The 15,030-nt window shown below is 47.5% G+C and overlaps 1 protein-coding gene across 4 annotated transcripts in view; it reads right to left on the bottom strand.

Annotated features, from left to right (window-relative positions):
* The window catches only part of FLI1 (Fli-1 proto-oncogene, ETS transcription factor), a 118,517-nt gene that overhangs the window by 75,307 nt on the left and 28,180 nt on the right, over positions 1-15,030 (bottom strand). Inside the window, exon 1 of one of the 4 annotated variants that reach the window (XM_081889926.1) lies at positions 14,603-14,787. The exons of the other annotated variants lie outside the window; for them this stretch is intronic. Coding sequence (XP_081746052.1) covers positions 14,603-14,620 — 18 coding nt within the window. The 5' untranslated portion in view covers positions 14,621-14,787. Of the gene's footprint in view, positions 1-14,602; positions 14,788-15,030 lie in introns of those variants that run through there. 4 annotated transcript variants of the gene reach the window in all.

A 15,030-nucleotide genomic window follows, 5' to 3' on the forward strand; every position in this document is an offset into this window, starting at 1 on the left:
TTATTTGCATCTTTGCTGTCTTGGCAGGTGCTAACCCAGGTGTCTGATTGGCATTCAGAGAAGATGAGCACTGAAGACAATCCAGTCTCTAAGCATCATTTGCATAAAAGGGAGCCTATACATGTATATATATATATATTCAGACTAATTAGTTCTCATCTGTGGGGGTTGACGCACGTGACCCTCAGGCACACAGCTAATGTTCTACTTATGTCCTGCTCAAAAGCTTCAGAACTTTACCCTGGATTCTGATGAGCTGTCTTCACCCACCACCAAAGAAACCTGGATTCGGTTGGTAAACATTGATGGCTATGGATGGCTACCAACCACGGTGGCTTGGCTCGGTCTCCCCAGTCACTGGCAACAATGCTTCCGAATACCAGTTCCTGGAAGCCACAGGAGGGGAGACACCAGGCAGGATCCCTCAATCCCCCACCCCTCCATGGGACAACTATGGCAAGCTGATCAACCAGCCCAATGACATCAGGAGATGAACACCTATCCAAGTTCAAAGGAGGTAGCTGCAACAGCCGCACCGTGCTTTGAATCCAAATAATTTCTCTACAAATTGGGGGGTGGGATGTTGTTAAAATTTTCATGGATGTGTGTTGGAGGTATGCTGTATTCACCTACCAACTCAGAAGATTTGACTGTTTGTGCTTCTGGGAAGCAAGCTGAACTGAATCTGGAGAACGACCCAAATCTAGCAACTAACACTTAACAGCATTTCAAGACGGCATCCGCCAAAAAGGCAAAAATAGGAAGTACAATGGAGACAGGGATTTTCTACGGGAAGACACCAAAACATAGGGGTTGTCCCCAATAAACAGGAAGTGGTGAATGTGTTTCTGGCATCCTTTGCCAGCCACACCCACCCAGATGTTTTGAATCACAGGTCCCACCTACAACTGATGGGAGTTGTAGTCCAAAACATCAGCATGGCACCAGGCTGAAGGACATAATGAGAAGAGCCTGCTGGATCAGGCCAATGGCCCATCTAGTCCAGCATCCTATTCTCACAGTGGCCACCCAGAAGCCTGTGGGAAACCCACAAGAAGGATGAGATCACAAGAGTCCTTTCCTCTCCTGTGGTTTCCAGCAACTGGTACAGTGGTACCTCGGGTTACAGACGCTTCGGGTTACAGATGCTTCAGGTTACAGACTCTGCTAACCCAGAAATAGTACCTTGGGTTAAGAACTTTGCTTCAGGATGAGAACAGAAATCAGGGGGCGGCGGCAGCAGGAGGCCCCATTAGCTAAACTTAAGAACAGTTTCAGGTTAACAATGGACCTCCAGAATGAATTAAGTTCTTAACCCAAGGTACCGCTGTATTCAGGAGCATCACTGCCTCTGTCTGTGGAGGCAGAGCACAGCCATTAATAGCCCTCTCCTCTGTGAATTTGTCTAATTCTCTTCTAAAGCCATCCAGATTGGTGGTCATTACTGCCTTCCGTGGCAGCAAGTTCCTTAGTTTAATGAACGTCTTTCATGTTGCCTCTTACTTTCCTTTTCTCTAAAAAGTCCCAAACCCTTCCTAAGGGAGTTTGCAAGATGAATTCCTATTGGTTCACTATCTATCTCCACTGTGTGGAAGATGCATATAGATTAACACTCTCCCAGGATCTGTGATGATGTGTTAGGCTCTTGAGCCTGCACTGGTGCCAGCAGATTTGAGATTCCCACATGTGTCTCCGGCAGCATCTAAATTTCCGAAACAAGGGATGCAGAGGATGGGATGAGAGCAGATGCTGGAGAGTTTTCTTTGATCAACCTTTTTAAGCAACCTGGCTCAGCTTGCACTTCCTGGGTTATCCCCTGTATCAGAGCACAACTTATCCTTTGGTTTTGCACACTGTTTTGAATTTTGCAAGACAAAAAAAAAAAGTACCAATATGCATATAGAAATTGTGTATGCCTATAACAGTATTATTTTAAGTAAGAATTACATTTCTGGGGGTAAATTGCCTACAACAATGCGTATTTCATGCAAAAAGATTCAAAAATAATGTGAAGTTTCATGCATTTTTTCCCCTTTAAAAAAATCAGGTTGCTACGGAAACAGGATGGAATGGAGTTATGAATGAAGACATGCAAAATTAACACAGATTGAAAACAGACGGATCCAATGCATCCCTAAGAAGATAGAGGCATAGCCCTCTAGCTCGGCAAAAGGAACCTCTTGAAAAATCTCTCACCTAGAAGCTTGACCCTTTAAAGTTGACCCAAGTACCCCCTTTTTTACCCCAGAGGTAAAGAGCTTTCGGGCTGACATGGTCAATCCATTCCACAATTAAAGCACTTTTTTAAAAAGAAACTGTTGAAAACAGTATGTGAAATGAAAAACATTCAGACAATGCTTGCTTTACCAAAAGAGAGAGAGAGAGAGAGAGAGAGAGAGAGAGAGAGAGAGAGAGAAAGAAAGAAAGAAAGAAAGAAAGAAAGAAAGAAAGAAAGAAAGAAAGAAAGAAAGAAAGAAAGAAAGAAAGAAAGAAGGCAATGTTCAATGCAAACATTATGTGAGGTTCCCCAGGAGAGCTGGAACAGGAGCAGCTGAGAGTTATAGCTTCCTTTGTTCTGTGAAAAGGGAAAAAGGAAACACATCAGGAAGCCAGGCTGCGGAGCGCAGGAAGCCTCTCTCAGCCTGATAAAAAGAACTGAAGCGAAGTGGGTTTGGATGCAGTTATAAGTCAATCAAACCTGGACTGAGAAGTTGCAGCAGAAAGATTTTAAATTTGTGCAGAGAACAACCAAGTTGCCGCATTAAATGCAACCCAAAGACCATTTGTTGAGCAAGCACTGGACCCCAGACCTAAGACAGGGGAGATTGGGCTTAGCCTGCCACCTGCCTGTTGACTATCCTCACCACTGCTGGTGGGATGAGAGAGAGGCAAAAAACAATTTGTGGGGAAGACAAAAAGAGTGCCATTCTCCCATCTCTGGAGAGAGAGAGAAGATCTGAGCCTATCTGAGCCCAGTATGTTTCCAAGCACAATTCAAAGTGTTGGTGCTGACCTTTAAAGCCCTAAACGGCCTCAGTCCAGTATACGTGAAGGAGCGTCTCCACCCCCATCATTCTGCCTGGACACCGAGGTCCAGTCCCGAGGGCTTTCTGACAGTTCCCTCACTGCAAGAAGCCAAGTTACAGCGAACCAGGCAGAGGACCTTCTCAGAGGTGGCACCCACCAGATGTCAAAAAGAAGAACAACTACCAGACTTTTAGAAGACATCTGAAGATAGCCCTGTTTAGGGAAGCTTTTAATGTCTAACAGACCACTGTATTTTAATACTTTGTTGGAAGCTGCCCAGGATGGCTGGGGAGACCCAGCCAGATGGGTGGGGTATAAATAATAAATTACTATTATTATTATCATCTGCAAACAGAACAACACAGGGAGAGCATGGCTCACACAACCTATTGCCTTCAGCACATAGAATCCTAGAGTTGGAAGGGACCCAGAGGGTTATCTATCTAGTCCAACCTGCTGCAATGCAGAACTCAAACCCACAACCCTGAGATGAAGAGATGAACATGGGATTCAAACCCACAACCCTGAGATGAAGAGTCTCATGCTCTACCAGCTGAGCTATCCCAGGGGAATCAGTGGCTGACCAAATGCAGAGGCACTGAAAGAGGCACAAGCAAAGCAGCTGGAGGTGCCTCCATAACATCTCCCATGCCAGTTGGTGTGTCCTGACGCATCACAAGGCAAGACTGTTGGTGGCAACCTGTTCCCCTTGCAGACATCATTATCACACCAACAGCACCAGTTGGGTTGACGGTTCTGGCTTCAGAATCCTCACCTACCCTTTGGGATCTTAAAGCATGCCACAGGTGAAGAACCTGCAAACCCTCTAGATGCTGTTAAATACAGTTATCATGTCCCTGGTCGTTAGCCATGTCAGGTGGGGCTGATGGGAGTTGTAATTCAACAACCTTTGCAGGGCCACAGATTCTCCATTGTTTAGCTCCATCGGGTTCTCAAAAAAACAGTTCTTGACTTGGGGAGGCTTAGCGTGACAACATTCACCAGCCTCTGGGATAGGTATGACTCATCCAAACCCACCAATTTCATATCTAGCTTAGCAGGTAGGTTAGCATTTGAGCTCTTAGGAGGTGAAGTTGATAAATTTAGGTTAACATGGTTTCATTTTTTCGCAGTTTGGTTCTATGTTTGCTTATGGCACAAATGTTTATTTACTTATTAAATAAATTGGAATGCGGTGTGGAACAAACTTCCATTTCCTTCTATTTCTGTTGATGTGAGACTGGGTCAAAGCTGATGCCTAGATGGCACTTGGCTCCTATAAAACTTTATAGGTTTGATTTAACACACACTTACAAGAGAAACTGTGGGAATGTGGGTGCTCTTTTAAGTCATGTGTCTAAGTATAACCTTACTGGGGTGTGTGTGGAAATATATTCAGAGAAATATAACTCATAATTGATCATGAATTGAGATCTATGCGTACTTAGCACTTCTAGGCATGTCTGACAATGAAGATTATTCTTATCGAGACTTGATCACATTTGGCTTATTAGCAGCCAGACTCAAGATTTCTAAGCACTGTAAAAATACAGAATCATTTATCAGTTTCTCAACGGTATTAGAGAATATGGAGGTTCTCTCTTGTGGACAAGCTTATCCATTCACTACGACAAAAAAATATGGCTATGCTGAGCATTGGATCCCATTGATATCATGTGCCTCTAGCATGCCACTGTGTGCTCCACATTCTGGAAGGAGGTGATCTCTCTGCAACATTCAAGAACATCACCTAACACATACACTTTCATGTAGAACTCTCTTTTCATCTATTCTTTTAGCAAAGTGTGTCTTGCTTTGATATTGCCCAGTCTGATTGATTTGACTTTCTATTTCCAAAAGGCTTCTTAATTTTCCAAACAACCTGCTTTGCCTAGGCAGAGGTCAGACCATTTCTGGGCTTTACTGAGCATTCATTCCAATATGCTTAGAGGGAGGTTATACGGCAATGAGCTTTCACCTTGATTTGCTTGCCGAGTGTTTGGTACATCTTCCTGTCAATCATCCATCCATCTCCCACACTTTTCCATGCATCTCCCTGTCATTTTCCCAACCACAAAAGTCTGGATTTTCTAAATTTGTTGCATTAGGGTGACAGTGCACTTTCACCCACTTTAACTGTGCAAACCTAAATTTTGGGTCTGCACTTGAATATGGACGATCTGGGGAAAGCCAAAGAGGAGAATCCCAGGGAAGCTGGCACTCTGAGCCTTTCTGCTTACTGCTACCATTAATAGTGCCCAGTCTAGGAGCCATACCTAAGGTTTCCTGATGTCCAGTCCCACCACCAACCGGACACCAGTTGGTCTAACTCAACACTTTTCTCTATGACCCCAATTTCTGGAGCTCCACCAAACTGTATAAAACTCTAGTGGCGTTAGATCCAAAAATGACACATGCCAACCATTTCCCCCACCCAACCATGCAACAATGTGTGTCACATATTTAAGCAATTTTCTGAGGTTATGGTGCTTCTTAAGAGGTTATGGAGGAAAACGGGAAACATCAGAGAGGAAGCTGTGAATCCCTGAAAGGCAGCCAACCATTTCTTGACTGCAGTTCGCTTTTCCTTTGCACATAAAATTAATTTACGATGCACTCAAGAACTATCAATGATACAGCCAGAGGCTGATGTTTTCCAACAGTGGCAGCCTAAGATGGCTTACAGGTGCGAGAACACATCTTCAATCCTCAGGCAGGTATTTGCAATTTTACCACTATCAAGTTAGGAAAGCAACCAAAAAGCGTTTTTATTCTATTTGCCTTGGGCAGAGGTGAACATTCAAAGAGGCATGTTGGGCTCTTTCCATGGGAGGAGATAACTGCTTGTTTGATGTGAAAAATGGGTCGATTTAATAATAAATGTTCCATTCACAAAGGAGGCTGCCCACAGCACCTTATACACCAACAGTGAGCTCAGTTTTTATGTAACCAAAATGGCACCATCCTCACAGAAGTGGGAGATATCAACAGGCTTGGGGAAATTCAAAGACTTGCAGTATTACAGAATATCTTCAAGGGGGGACGGGGGGACTGTAATGCAGGAATTGAAAACACCAAAGAGCTTAGTGAAGACTGAGCATGCCCAGTGGGCACAGAATGCTATGGTGGGAAGAGGAAGGTGAGGAGGAGGGATGGAATGGAGTCTTGGGAAAGGGCATCACTGTCTGGCTGGAAATGATGGAAATCAGCTGTGATTCCAGCATTTCAGGGGGTTGGACTAGATGGCGCTTCAAACTCTGCAATTCTACCGTTCTACGAAGTGCATCCCTAGCCACCTTGTAAAGCAGAGGAGTGAGAACAGAAAAGGGATGTGCAACACACCTTGGCAAATCGTTTTAACCACAGCAGCAGCAACCACAACAACGAAAATAACCTCCTTTCCCAATCTAGATAAGTCTGTTGAGATGAAGCAACCTAACCAGGCATGGCTTTTGGTGAGAGTTCAGTACTGATACTAGAAACAAATCCTTAGGTTCAAAAAGTGCTCAGATGTACCATGTTATTTGACGCCCCCACCCCCCAAAAAATTCTTTTATATTATCTTTTTTTCTTTTCTTATTTACTTAGCACCTGGCTATGTTTGGGAAATCTGGTTCCAATAAAAACAAACAAACAAAGGACATCTGACAAGTCGGAAGGCTGACTCCACCTGTTCTAAAGAATGAAATAATTGTGACAACCAGAAGAAAACACGGGGAGGGGGAGGTATCATTGGCCCTAGTGACCCCCATAGGATGCCAGTGAAAGAGACACACACTCTGCGGACAGAGATCCAGCGGGCGACTTCTGTACCAACTTTTAAAGGCCTGCTAAAAATGTTTCTATTCTGCCAGGCCTGTTCTAGCAATTCATAGAACTGTAGAGTTAGAAGGGGCCCACAGGTCAGCCCTGTTTAGGGAAGCCTTTAATGTTTAATAGATTATTGTATTTTAATATTCTGTTGGAAGCCGCCCAGAGTGGCTGGGGAAGCCCAGACAGATGGACAGGGTATAAATTATAAATTGTTGTTGTTGTTGTTGTTGTTGTTGTTGTTGTTATCATCTAGTCCTACCCCCTGCAATGCAGGAATCCTCCCCAAAGCTGATCCCTGGGTGGGCTTGAACCACCAACCTTCTGGTTAACAGCCAGATGCAGTGACCCACTGTGCCACAGCCTAGCCCATCCACAGTAGTCTGCTGCTGTTTGTTTTAAACTTTTCTTTCCAGCTCAGAGACCTGCACTGTTTGCTGGTTTGCTACTGGGCCAGGTTCCAGGTGTTGCTAATAGTATATAAAGCCCTTAACAACCTGGGATCACTTTCCCTACAAGATCGCCTTACCCCGCTTGTGCCCACTTGGCTGCTTCAATCGATGGAATTGGCACTAATACACGTGCCACGTAATAGCCTCTCGCCATTTGTAATAACTCAGTCATTTAGTGTGGCAGCACCTGCACTTTGGAACTCCCTGCCTGTTGAGATCAAGCAGGTGCCTTCAGGGTCCTCTTTTTGATACCTGCTAAAAACATCCTTGTTTAGACAAGCCTACCCAGAAGCCTGGTGTGAATACTAATCTGCTTTTATTATTTTAACTTTCTCTGTGTTTTAAAGTATTGTATTTTTTCTTGATTTTCTTGTTTCTGTAAACCACTTCGAGGGGTTTTTAAACAGCCAAGCAACATATAATTTTTCTGGAATAAATAATAAATAAAACTTGTTTAAATCCTTTATTGGCTTTAACTATACGGCTTCATGTTTTCATTGCTGTAAACCACTTTGCTATATTTTTATGCTATAGTGGTATACAAATATTTTTATGAATCAATAAATAAGCTCTGTTGTTTTAATTTTTGTAAGCTGCCTGGAGTGCCAGTTTAAAATATTTTATTATTATTTATTATCATCATCATCATCATTATCATTATTATTATTAGTCAGACTAATTTTTCCACCTCTGAGTCCATGTTGGCCTCCAGTGACTACAGAGTTGACTTTTCCATCACCTGCAATCCTGCCCTCCAAACTACAGCAGGTCCTCCAGAAGTTACTGAACTAAAACTCCCATCAGCCCCAGCAAACATGGCCAATGGTCAAGGAGGAGGATGGGAGCCGCAGTTCAGCAACGACTGGAGGGCCAAAGGATCTCTACACCTGCAGAGCACATGCTGCATAGGAGCCCAACTCCTAGGTGCCATGAGAGCTTTGGCCCCTGCAATAAAATATTTGAGGGGGCCAGCCCCCCCAATAAAAGTTGGTGGGCATTGCCATCCATATGGGGTGTGTGCACCGCATCAGGTGATCGATTATGCTGGGGCTTACCTGGGGCCCCACAATATTTTATTCAAGTTGATACTCTTGACATGCTGTGCCCCTGAGCTGTGGTCACCAAAAGCGTATACAGAATCACTCTGCATCACAGATTTGTTGTTGTTGTTTAGTCGTTTAGTCGTGTCTGACTCTTTGTGACCCCATGGACCAGAGCACGCCAGGCACTCCTGTCTTCCGCTGCCTCTCGCAGTTTAGTCAAACTCATGCTGGTAGCTTCGAGAACACTGTCCAACCATCTCGTCCTCTGTCGTCCCCTTCTTCTTGTGCCCTCCATCTTTCCCAACATCAGGGTCTTTTCCAGGGAGTCTTCTCTTCCCATGAGGTGGCCAAATTATTGGAGCCTCAGCTTCACGATCTGTCCTTCCAGTGAGCACTCAGGGTTGATTTCCTTCAGAATGGATAGGTTTGATCTTCTTGCAGTCCATGGGACTCTCAAGAGTCTCCTCCAGCACCATAATTCAAAAGCATCAATTCTTCGGCAATCAGCTTTCTTTATGGTCCAGCTTTCACTTCCATACATCACTACTGGGAAAACCATAGCTTTTATAATACGAACCTTTGTTGCCAAGGTGATGTCTCTACTGTTTAGGATGCTAAATCACAGATTTCGTTGTCCTTTAACTGCTTAAGAGAACCCAAAGAAGCACATTTAAAAACACAGCCAGCATATCACGCGGGTTGACCACTGGCAACCTTTTTTTTAAAAAAAAAAAAAGAGCCAGCCGCTGTTCTAAATGACAGGCAGGCAGGCAGACGGTGTATGTCGGTTGCATGTTTCAGAGGACAGAAATAGGCACAGACTCTCAGGAAGCACACAGATCTCTGGCTCTGAGGTTGGACAAATTACCCAGCCTTGCGGGCAACTGCTCTTTCCCTTGCAGGCTACGCTCAAGGGTTCCTTCCCTGTCCTTTCACAGATCTTCCCTCCTCCATCTGTTATGTTGCGGCAAACCAACTTTGCAAAGAGGAGCCGCAGCTGCAGAAAAATGCCCGTTACCGTTAGGACGTTGCCAGGTGCATCGAGAGTAGCCTCCTGCCTGGAAGGGGACTGTCTTGTGCTGCACCCATCTCCCGGTGGCCCAAAAGCAGTAATTCCACTTGGAAAGCTTTCTCAATCCAGCTTTCTCTGGCTTGGGCGACTGGCAAAGGACCAAACTGGGTTTCCTCCTAATTTATTTATTTATTGCCCGCCTTACAGTCCCAGGGCAGGTCACGTAATTAAAACACAACATTAAAAGCAATTTAAATTTGAAGCAATGTAAAGGTCATCCCGGTGCTGTTTGGCAGCCCCAGATTCTTCCAGAAGAAGAAATGTTCAACGTTCTGCAAATAAGTACACAGATGTGATGATTTGGACAGGATTCTTTCTCGTCTTGGAGCCCGGAAGGGGTGAATTATAAGATTAACACTGATAGGAACTGCATGTTTGAAGGGGCTCAAACACACAAATGCCATCTTCCAGGCCTGTTTGCCAGGAGAGAGAAGCCTACAGAATACAGACACAAGACTTTTTGCCCTCTCCCCAATTTATGCCTCTGTCTTGAGAGCCAGAACATTAGCAGTCACCAGATCAGCCTTCGCCAAGCCGGTTCCCTCCAGGGTTTGTTGGACCACATCAGCCCCAGGTAGCATGACAAGCGCTCAGGGATGAGGCACGTTGTGGTCCAAAGGGAGCTAGGCTGAGGAAACCTGCATTGGACCAGTCCCCACCCTCCTCTCAGATCAATCTGCATGATTGGCAATCAAGGGCATAAATTGCCATGCTTGCTTATGGAGCAAAGGGACAAGGGTGAACAAGTATATCCAAAGGCAGCGGTGGAGCCTGACCCATTAAGGCAAATGGAGCACTGCCCCATCAACCTTGGTTAGGGTTGCCATATTTCAAACAGTGGAAATCCAGACAGAAAAGTGGTTGAGCTTTCCCCCCGCAAAATTGCGTTAAAATGCCGCTTTTGAGCTATTTTTATGGGGAAACAGCAAAAACAGAACTGACACAGGCTGTCCAGATTTTCCTGATTTCTGCCCAGACACTGCTGCTGACTGCAGTATTCTGGCTTTGTCCAGGAAAATCCATACATATGGCAACCCTAACCTTGGTCTTCCTCCAAGCGCCTCCATCCTGGTCTTCCTACTGACAGCCAGTCCAGCAGGTGGCCCTGCCTATCAACTTCCTCCTCTTCAGTATTGCCCTTGTAGAACTCAGCAGAGAGAAGGATTTGAGCCAAAACAGACTTAGTTGGCCCTGCCTGTCATTGGCTCTGGTGCCCCCTACTGTTGGGCTCCCTGCCTTCCACCCTACCAGTACCCTATGGGCACCAGCTGCCACTGTAACAAAGGCAAACAACCACCAACGCTCACTCACAGTTCATATTTATGTCCACATTTCCAAATCCATTCCCTCCACCTTCTGGCGAGCATTCTGCTAATGCACCTTATGTTTCTTCTCTTTTTAGATGCTCTTGAATTTGGAAAAGGGAGAAGAATGTGGCCGCTCATGTACATATAGCAGGGATGCGGAATGTGGGACCCTCCAGACAACGTTGGATTGCAACTTCCATGTTCCCCTAACCATTGTCCAGGCTGGCTGGTACAGATGAGCACTGATGCCCAACATTTTGCAGGAGCAAAACTCAGGTGTTGGTTGCCTCCTAATTCTGCAGTTCTGCAGACCTAGCGAGATTAATATTTTGCCATTTTACCCAGGGCACCTGTATACATTGCATGTCAGCTGCTGGGACCAGCGCCCCCCACACCCCAGCATGCCTTGCTGGGAGCAACACTGAACTCTTTAAATACAAACTGCATTCTCACCACCTGCTCCTCTTGTGGGTGGCTAACACAGGAAAAGCCTTTTCCCACAGCAGCCAGGGCAGTAATGACAGAGGTGGGCTTTGGCCTTTCAAATTTCAGGTGCACCCAGTGCCGGATTTACATATAAGCTAAACAAGCTATAGCTTAGGGCCCCACTCTCTTGTGGGGCCCCCAAAAAATTAAAGGGGAAAAAACCTAGATGTACATTTCGAAAATATAAGGTAACAAACAAATAAAATAAAACCTACATATGGCAACAGTGTTTTGTTTTGTGCTGTGTGGGCTCCTATGATGTATGTAAAGGGCCCCACCTGCCATATAAAGGGTCCCATTACCTTCAGTAGTTTAGGGCCTCATCAAACCTAAATCCAGCCCTGGCTGCGCCCTCCTGTCCAAAGCCAAAATTCAGTGCCCATCCCCATGACTTCTTGCTTTCCATTCTGCACAATGCACTATGGTGCGGCGCCAGCGCGGGGGAACATGTCGCACTGCCCTGAATCCAAAACGTAAACTGTCCTTTACATCATGGATTGGGCAGCCTGTGGCCCTCCAGATGTTTGCCAAATGACACTTCCTATCAGCCTCGCCTCTTGGCCAGGCTGGCTGGGGTTGATGGGAGAGGTAGTTCAGCAACAGCTAGGGGGCCAAATATCTCCGCCCTGCCCCCTGTCCCCTGTCCCCTGTCCCCCGCTCTAACTGTTGTTAGACACCTGGCTCCAAAAAAAACCACACCTGTCCAACCATCAGAGACACCAGCAACTGGAATCCAGCAGTATCTAGGGAACCATGGGTTAGTCACCCCAGATTATTTATTATTTATTTATTTGCTGCATTTCTATCCCACACTTTTTTTTTCAATGAACTCAAGGTGGTGGACATGGTTCTACCCCTCCTCAGTTAATCCCCACAACAAGCCTGCAAGTTAGGTCAGGCGGAGAGATGGTGATTAGCCTTAAGGTCACCCAGTGAGCTTCATGGCCAAGCAGGGATTTGAACTCTAGTCTCCCAGGTCATAGTCCGTCTGTCCAGCCATTGCACCTCACTGGCTGATTTACACATTAGGTCTCATATAAAGCTACACACGGAGTTCAAGCCCATCGAAACAATGCTGAGGCCTATTGTGCAAGCAGCCACTTTTGGCCCAGACAACACAAAACATAGCTCTTAAGAGTGGTGCTGGGAAAAGTCATAAGGTGCTCCCCTATATTTCATGTTGCACAGAAGTTATTACAGAGATTTTTAGCAGCAAGCACAGCAAATACTTGAAAATGCATGCTGCTGTTTGGCAGTTCAGCTGGGACGGGATACAAAAGCAAGCCTTTGAACCATTCACAGAACTTTTCCTTGTTCCTTTCCCTCTTACCAATTCTATTATTATTATTATTATTATTATTATTATTATTATTATTATTATTAGTGGACCATAAAAAGACTCCCCAAGCAGCTACAATAATGGCACCTTTGCTGTATCTGTGCGACACAGAACAACTAGCAAAGCAGATTGATGTATGAATGATCCAGTATAAATCCATCACGGATGCCCTGGCATTACATCAGTGATGTGTTGCTGAATACAGGGAGGGGTTTCCTTTCCATTCAAAAAATTGCCATCCTCTACCGGCAGCCTCAGGGCTCTACCACTTCGCTATAGGGCAAGGGCAGGGAACCTCTGGCCCTCCAGATGTTGCCGGTCTACACCTCCCGCCCAGGACCAGGGCTCAAATTCACCTCTAGGTAGGGAAAACCTTGGAAGCCCAAATAAATAATTCCCAGAGCTATGTTGCCTTCTCCTGGTTTTACTCCGGAGTGTTTCTGTCCGAGAGAGAGAGAGAGAGAGAGGAGGAGGAGGAGTTGGAGTAGTTTGCTTCAGTCAGTGTCTAGGAGGCTGAAGGAGAAACTGACGTTTTTTCTCTCCAGGAGTTGGTGGTTAGGACGCAAAATAGCTGAAGGCTTCGTGGTAGCAGCAGCAGCCTCCTTGCCAGGTCATCAGGACGTCGCCCGTTCCTCCCCCCCCTCCCTTCCACCCTCCCTGCAGGGTGGGATGCTGCACTTGTTACTCACTACGAAGAATCTGGCAGATTCCGCAAGAGATCATTTGCGGGCGAGGCGGGTCCGGGAGAGGGAGGGGGAGGGAGGAGAGGAAGGGAAGCCGCTGCCGCCGCCCCGCCCAGGCAAGGAAGCCGCTTCTCCGCCCGCCCGCCGCGTCCCTGCGCACATTCGCCTCCTCTGATCCGTCTCAGGGGCTGCTGGTGAAGCCGTCAAAACAACAACACAAAACAACTTTCCTGCCTTGCAAGGGGCTGGACTAGATGACCCTGTGGGTCCCTTCCAAATCTACATTTCTATGATTCCGACAACAACGACGACGAATCTCCAAAAACAGGCAGATACGTTTGGTGGGGGAGATCTCCCTCCGGGCCAGCTCCCTTTCCCCCCGGGGCCCAGATCCAACTCGTGCGCCTCGCAACGAAGTCCTGCCCGACACACGTAAGCTTTAAAAGATCCCTTCCCCGCCTCTTTCTTCCTCTGAAAGGCGACCAAGAAATTAACCAGGTCCGTAATGGAGCTGGGGGTGGAGGAAGGGAGCCCCCTCGCCCCGCGTGTGGCGTTGTTGTTTTTCCTGTAGAGCAGCGCGTGTTCAGACGAGCGCGAGGATCAACCGTGCCCATGCCTTGAAAGGGGACTGCGCCAGTCCCAGCAACCGAGTGGCCGGGCTCGGGACATTCAGACACCCCACCCCGGTCGCAGCAATCCAAAGAAACCCCGAACAGTGGCGCCCCCGCCGTGGAAAGGGCGCGCGTGGAGCCAGGCAGGCGAATAGCAGCGCCCAATCGACGGAAGGCGCTTCGCGGGTAGAAGTTGCCCTGAAAATGGGGTGGGGGGGGGTTGCAAAACACAGAGGGCGGGGGAACCGGAGATCCTGACGCCGCACCGATGCCGATTACCCTGGACCTGGATTTCGTGGCGCACATTGCAGTCCTTCTGCAAAAGCATCCCCGACCCGAGCAGCTCTGCCTGTTCCAACGTGTGCGTGATAATGCTGGTGGGGAGAAGGGGGGAAACGCGCAAGACCAGCCCCCAAGATCTCACCAGATGCTGCCAACCCCGATTCCCCAGCCGAGGGGGGTGGCTAAGCTGGAGGGAAGGCAAGCAGCTCAGGCTTGCGCTCTGCCGCGCGCCGCTTGCGCCCTTCGCGTAGGATCGCAGCCGACGCCGCGCAAGCCAAGTAGCGAGGAGAGGAAAATGGGCAGGAAGGGGGTGCTCCTCGCTCGGCGGCCGGGTTTTAACCCTTCCTGGACCTCCCCCTTCGAAAAGTACCACAGCAGCCCTCTTCCCAGTTCTGCCCCCCAACACTTGGTCCCTGCGCGCTTCTCGCCCCGCATCCATCCATCCACCTCTTCATCCGTCCTGGTTCCCCCAGTTTCACCCCCCCCTTACCTTAATGGTCCCGTCCATCGAGCGCGCTTCCCAGTCCGGCGTCCCGGGAGTCCGCACATTGACCCGGTTGAGCTCCGCGCCCGCGCTACGCCGCCCGCTTCAGCCCCGACTCTGTTCCGCGCCCGCCCGGCCTGCCTCCTCCGCTTCTCCTCTCGCCGCAAAGCGAAAGAGCGACAGTTAACCGGATGAAACTTTTTTCCCCAGCTCACTTTGGGAAGTGAAGTCACTCGAGGAGGAAACTTCGCTCCCCGCCGCGCCTGGGCCGGCCCTGCTGGATCCGAAGAGGAGGAGAACTTCTTTTTTTTAAGCTAGCAGGATATTTGCTGGGGTTAGATAAGGAGCGAGACCCCGGAGCGCGCTTCAGGACTCGGGGCGCTCCCTCCGGCTCCTGCAGGATTTTGGCTGGCTGGTCAGGAGAGGCAAGGAGC

The sequence above is a fragment of the Podarcis melisellensis genome, assembly GCF_964234715.1.
Source record: "Podarcis melisellensis genome assembly, chromosome: 15".
NCBI lineage: Eukaryota > Metazoa > Chordata > Lepidosauria > Squamata > Lacertidae > Podarcis > Podarcis melisellensis.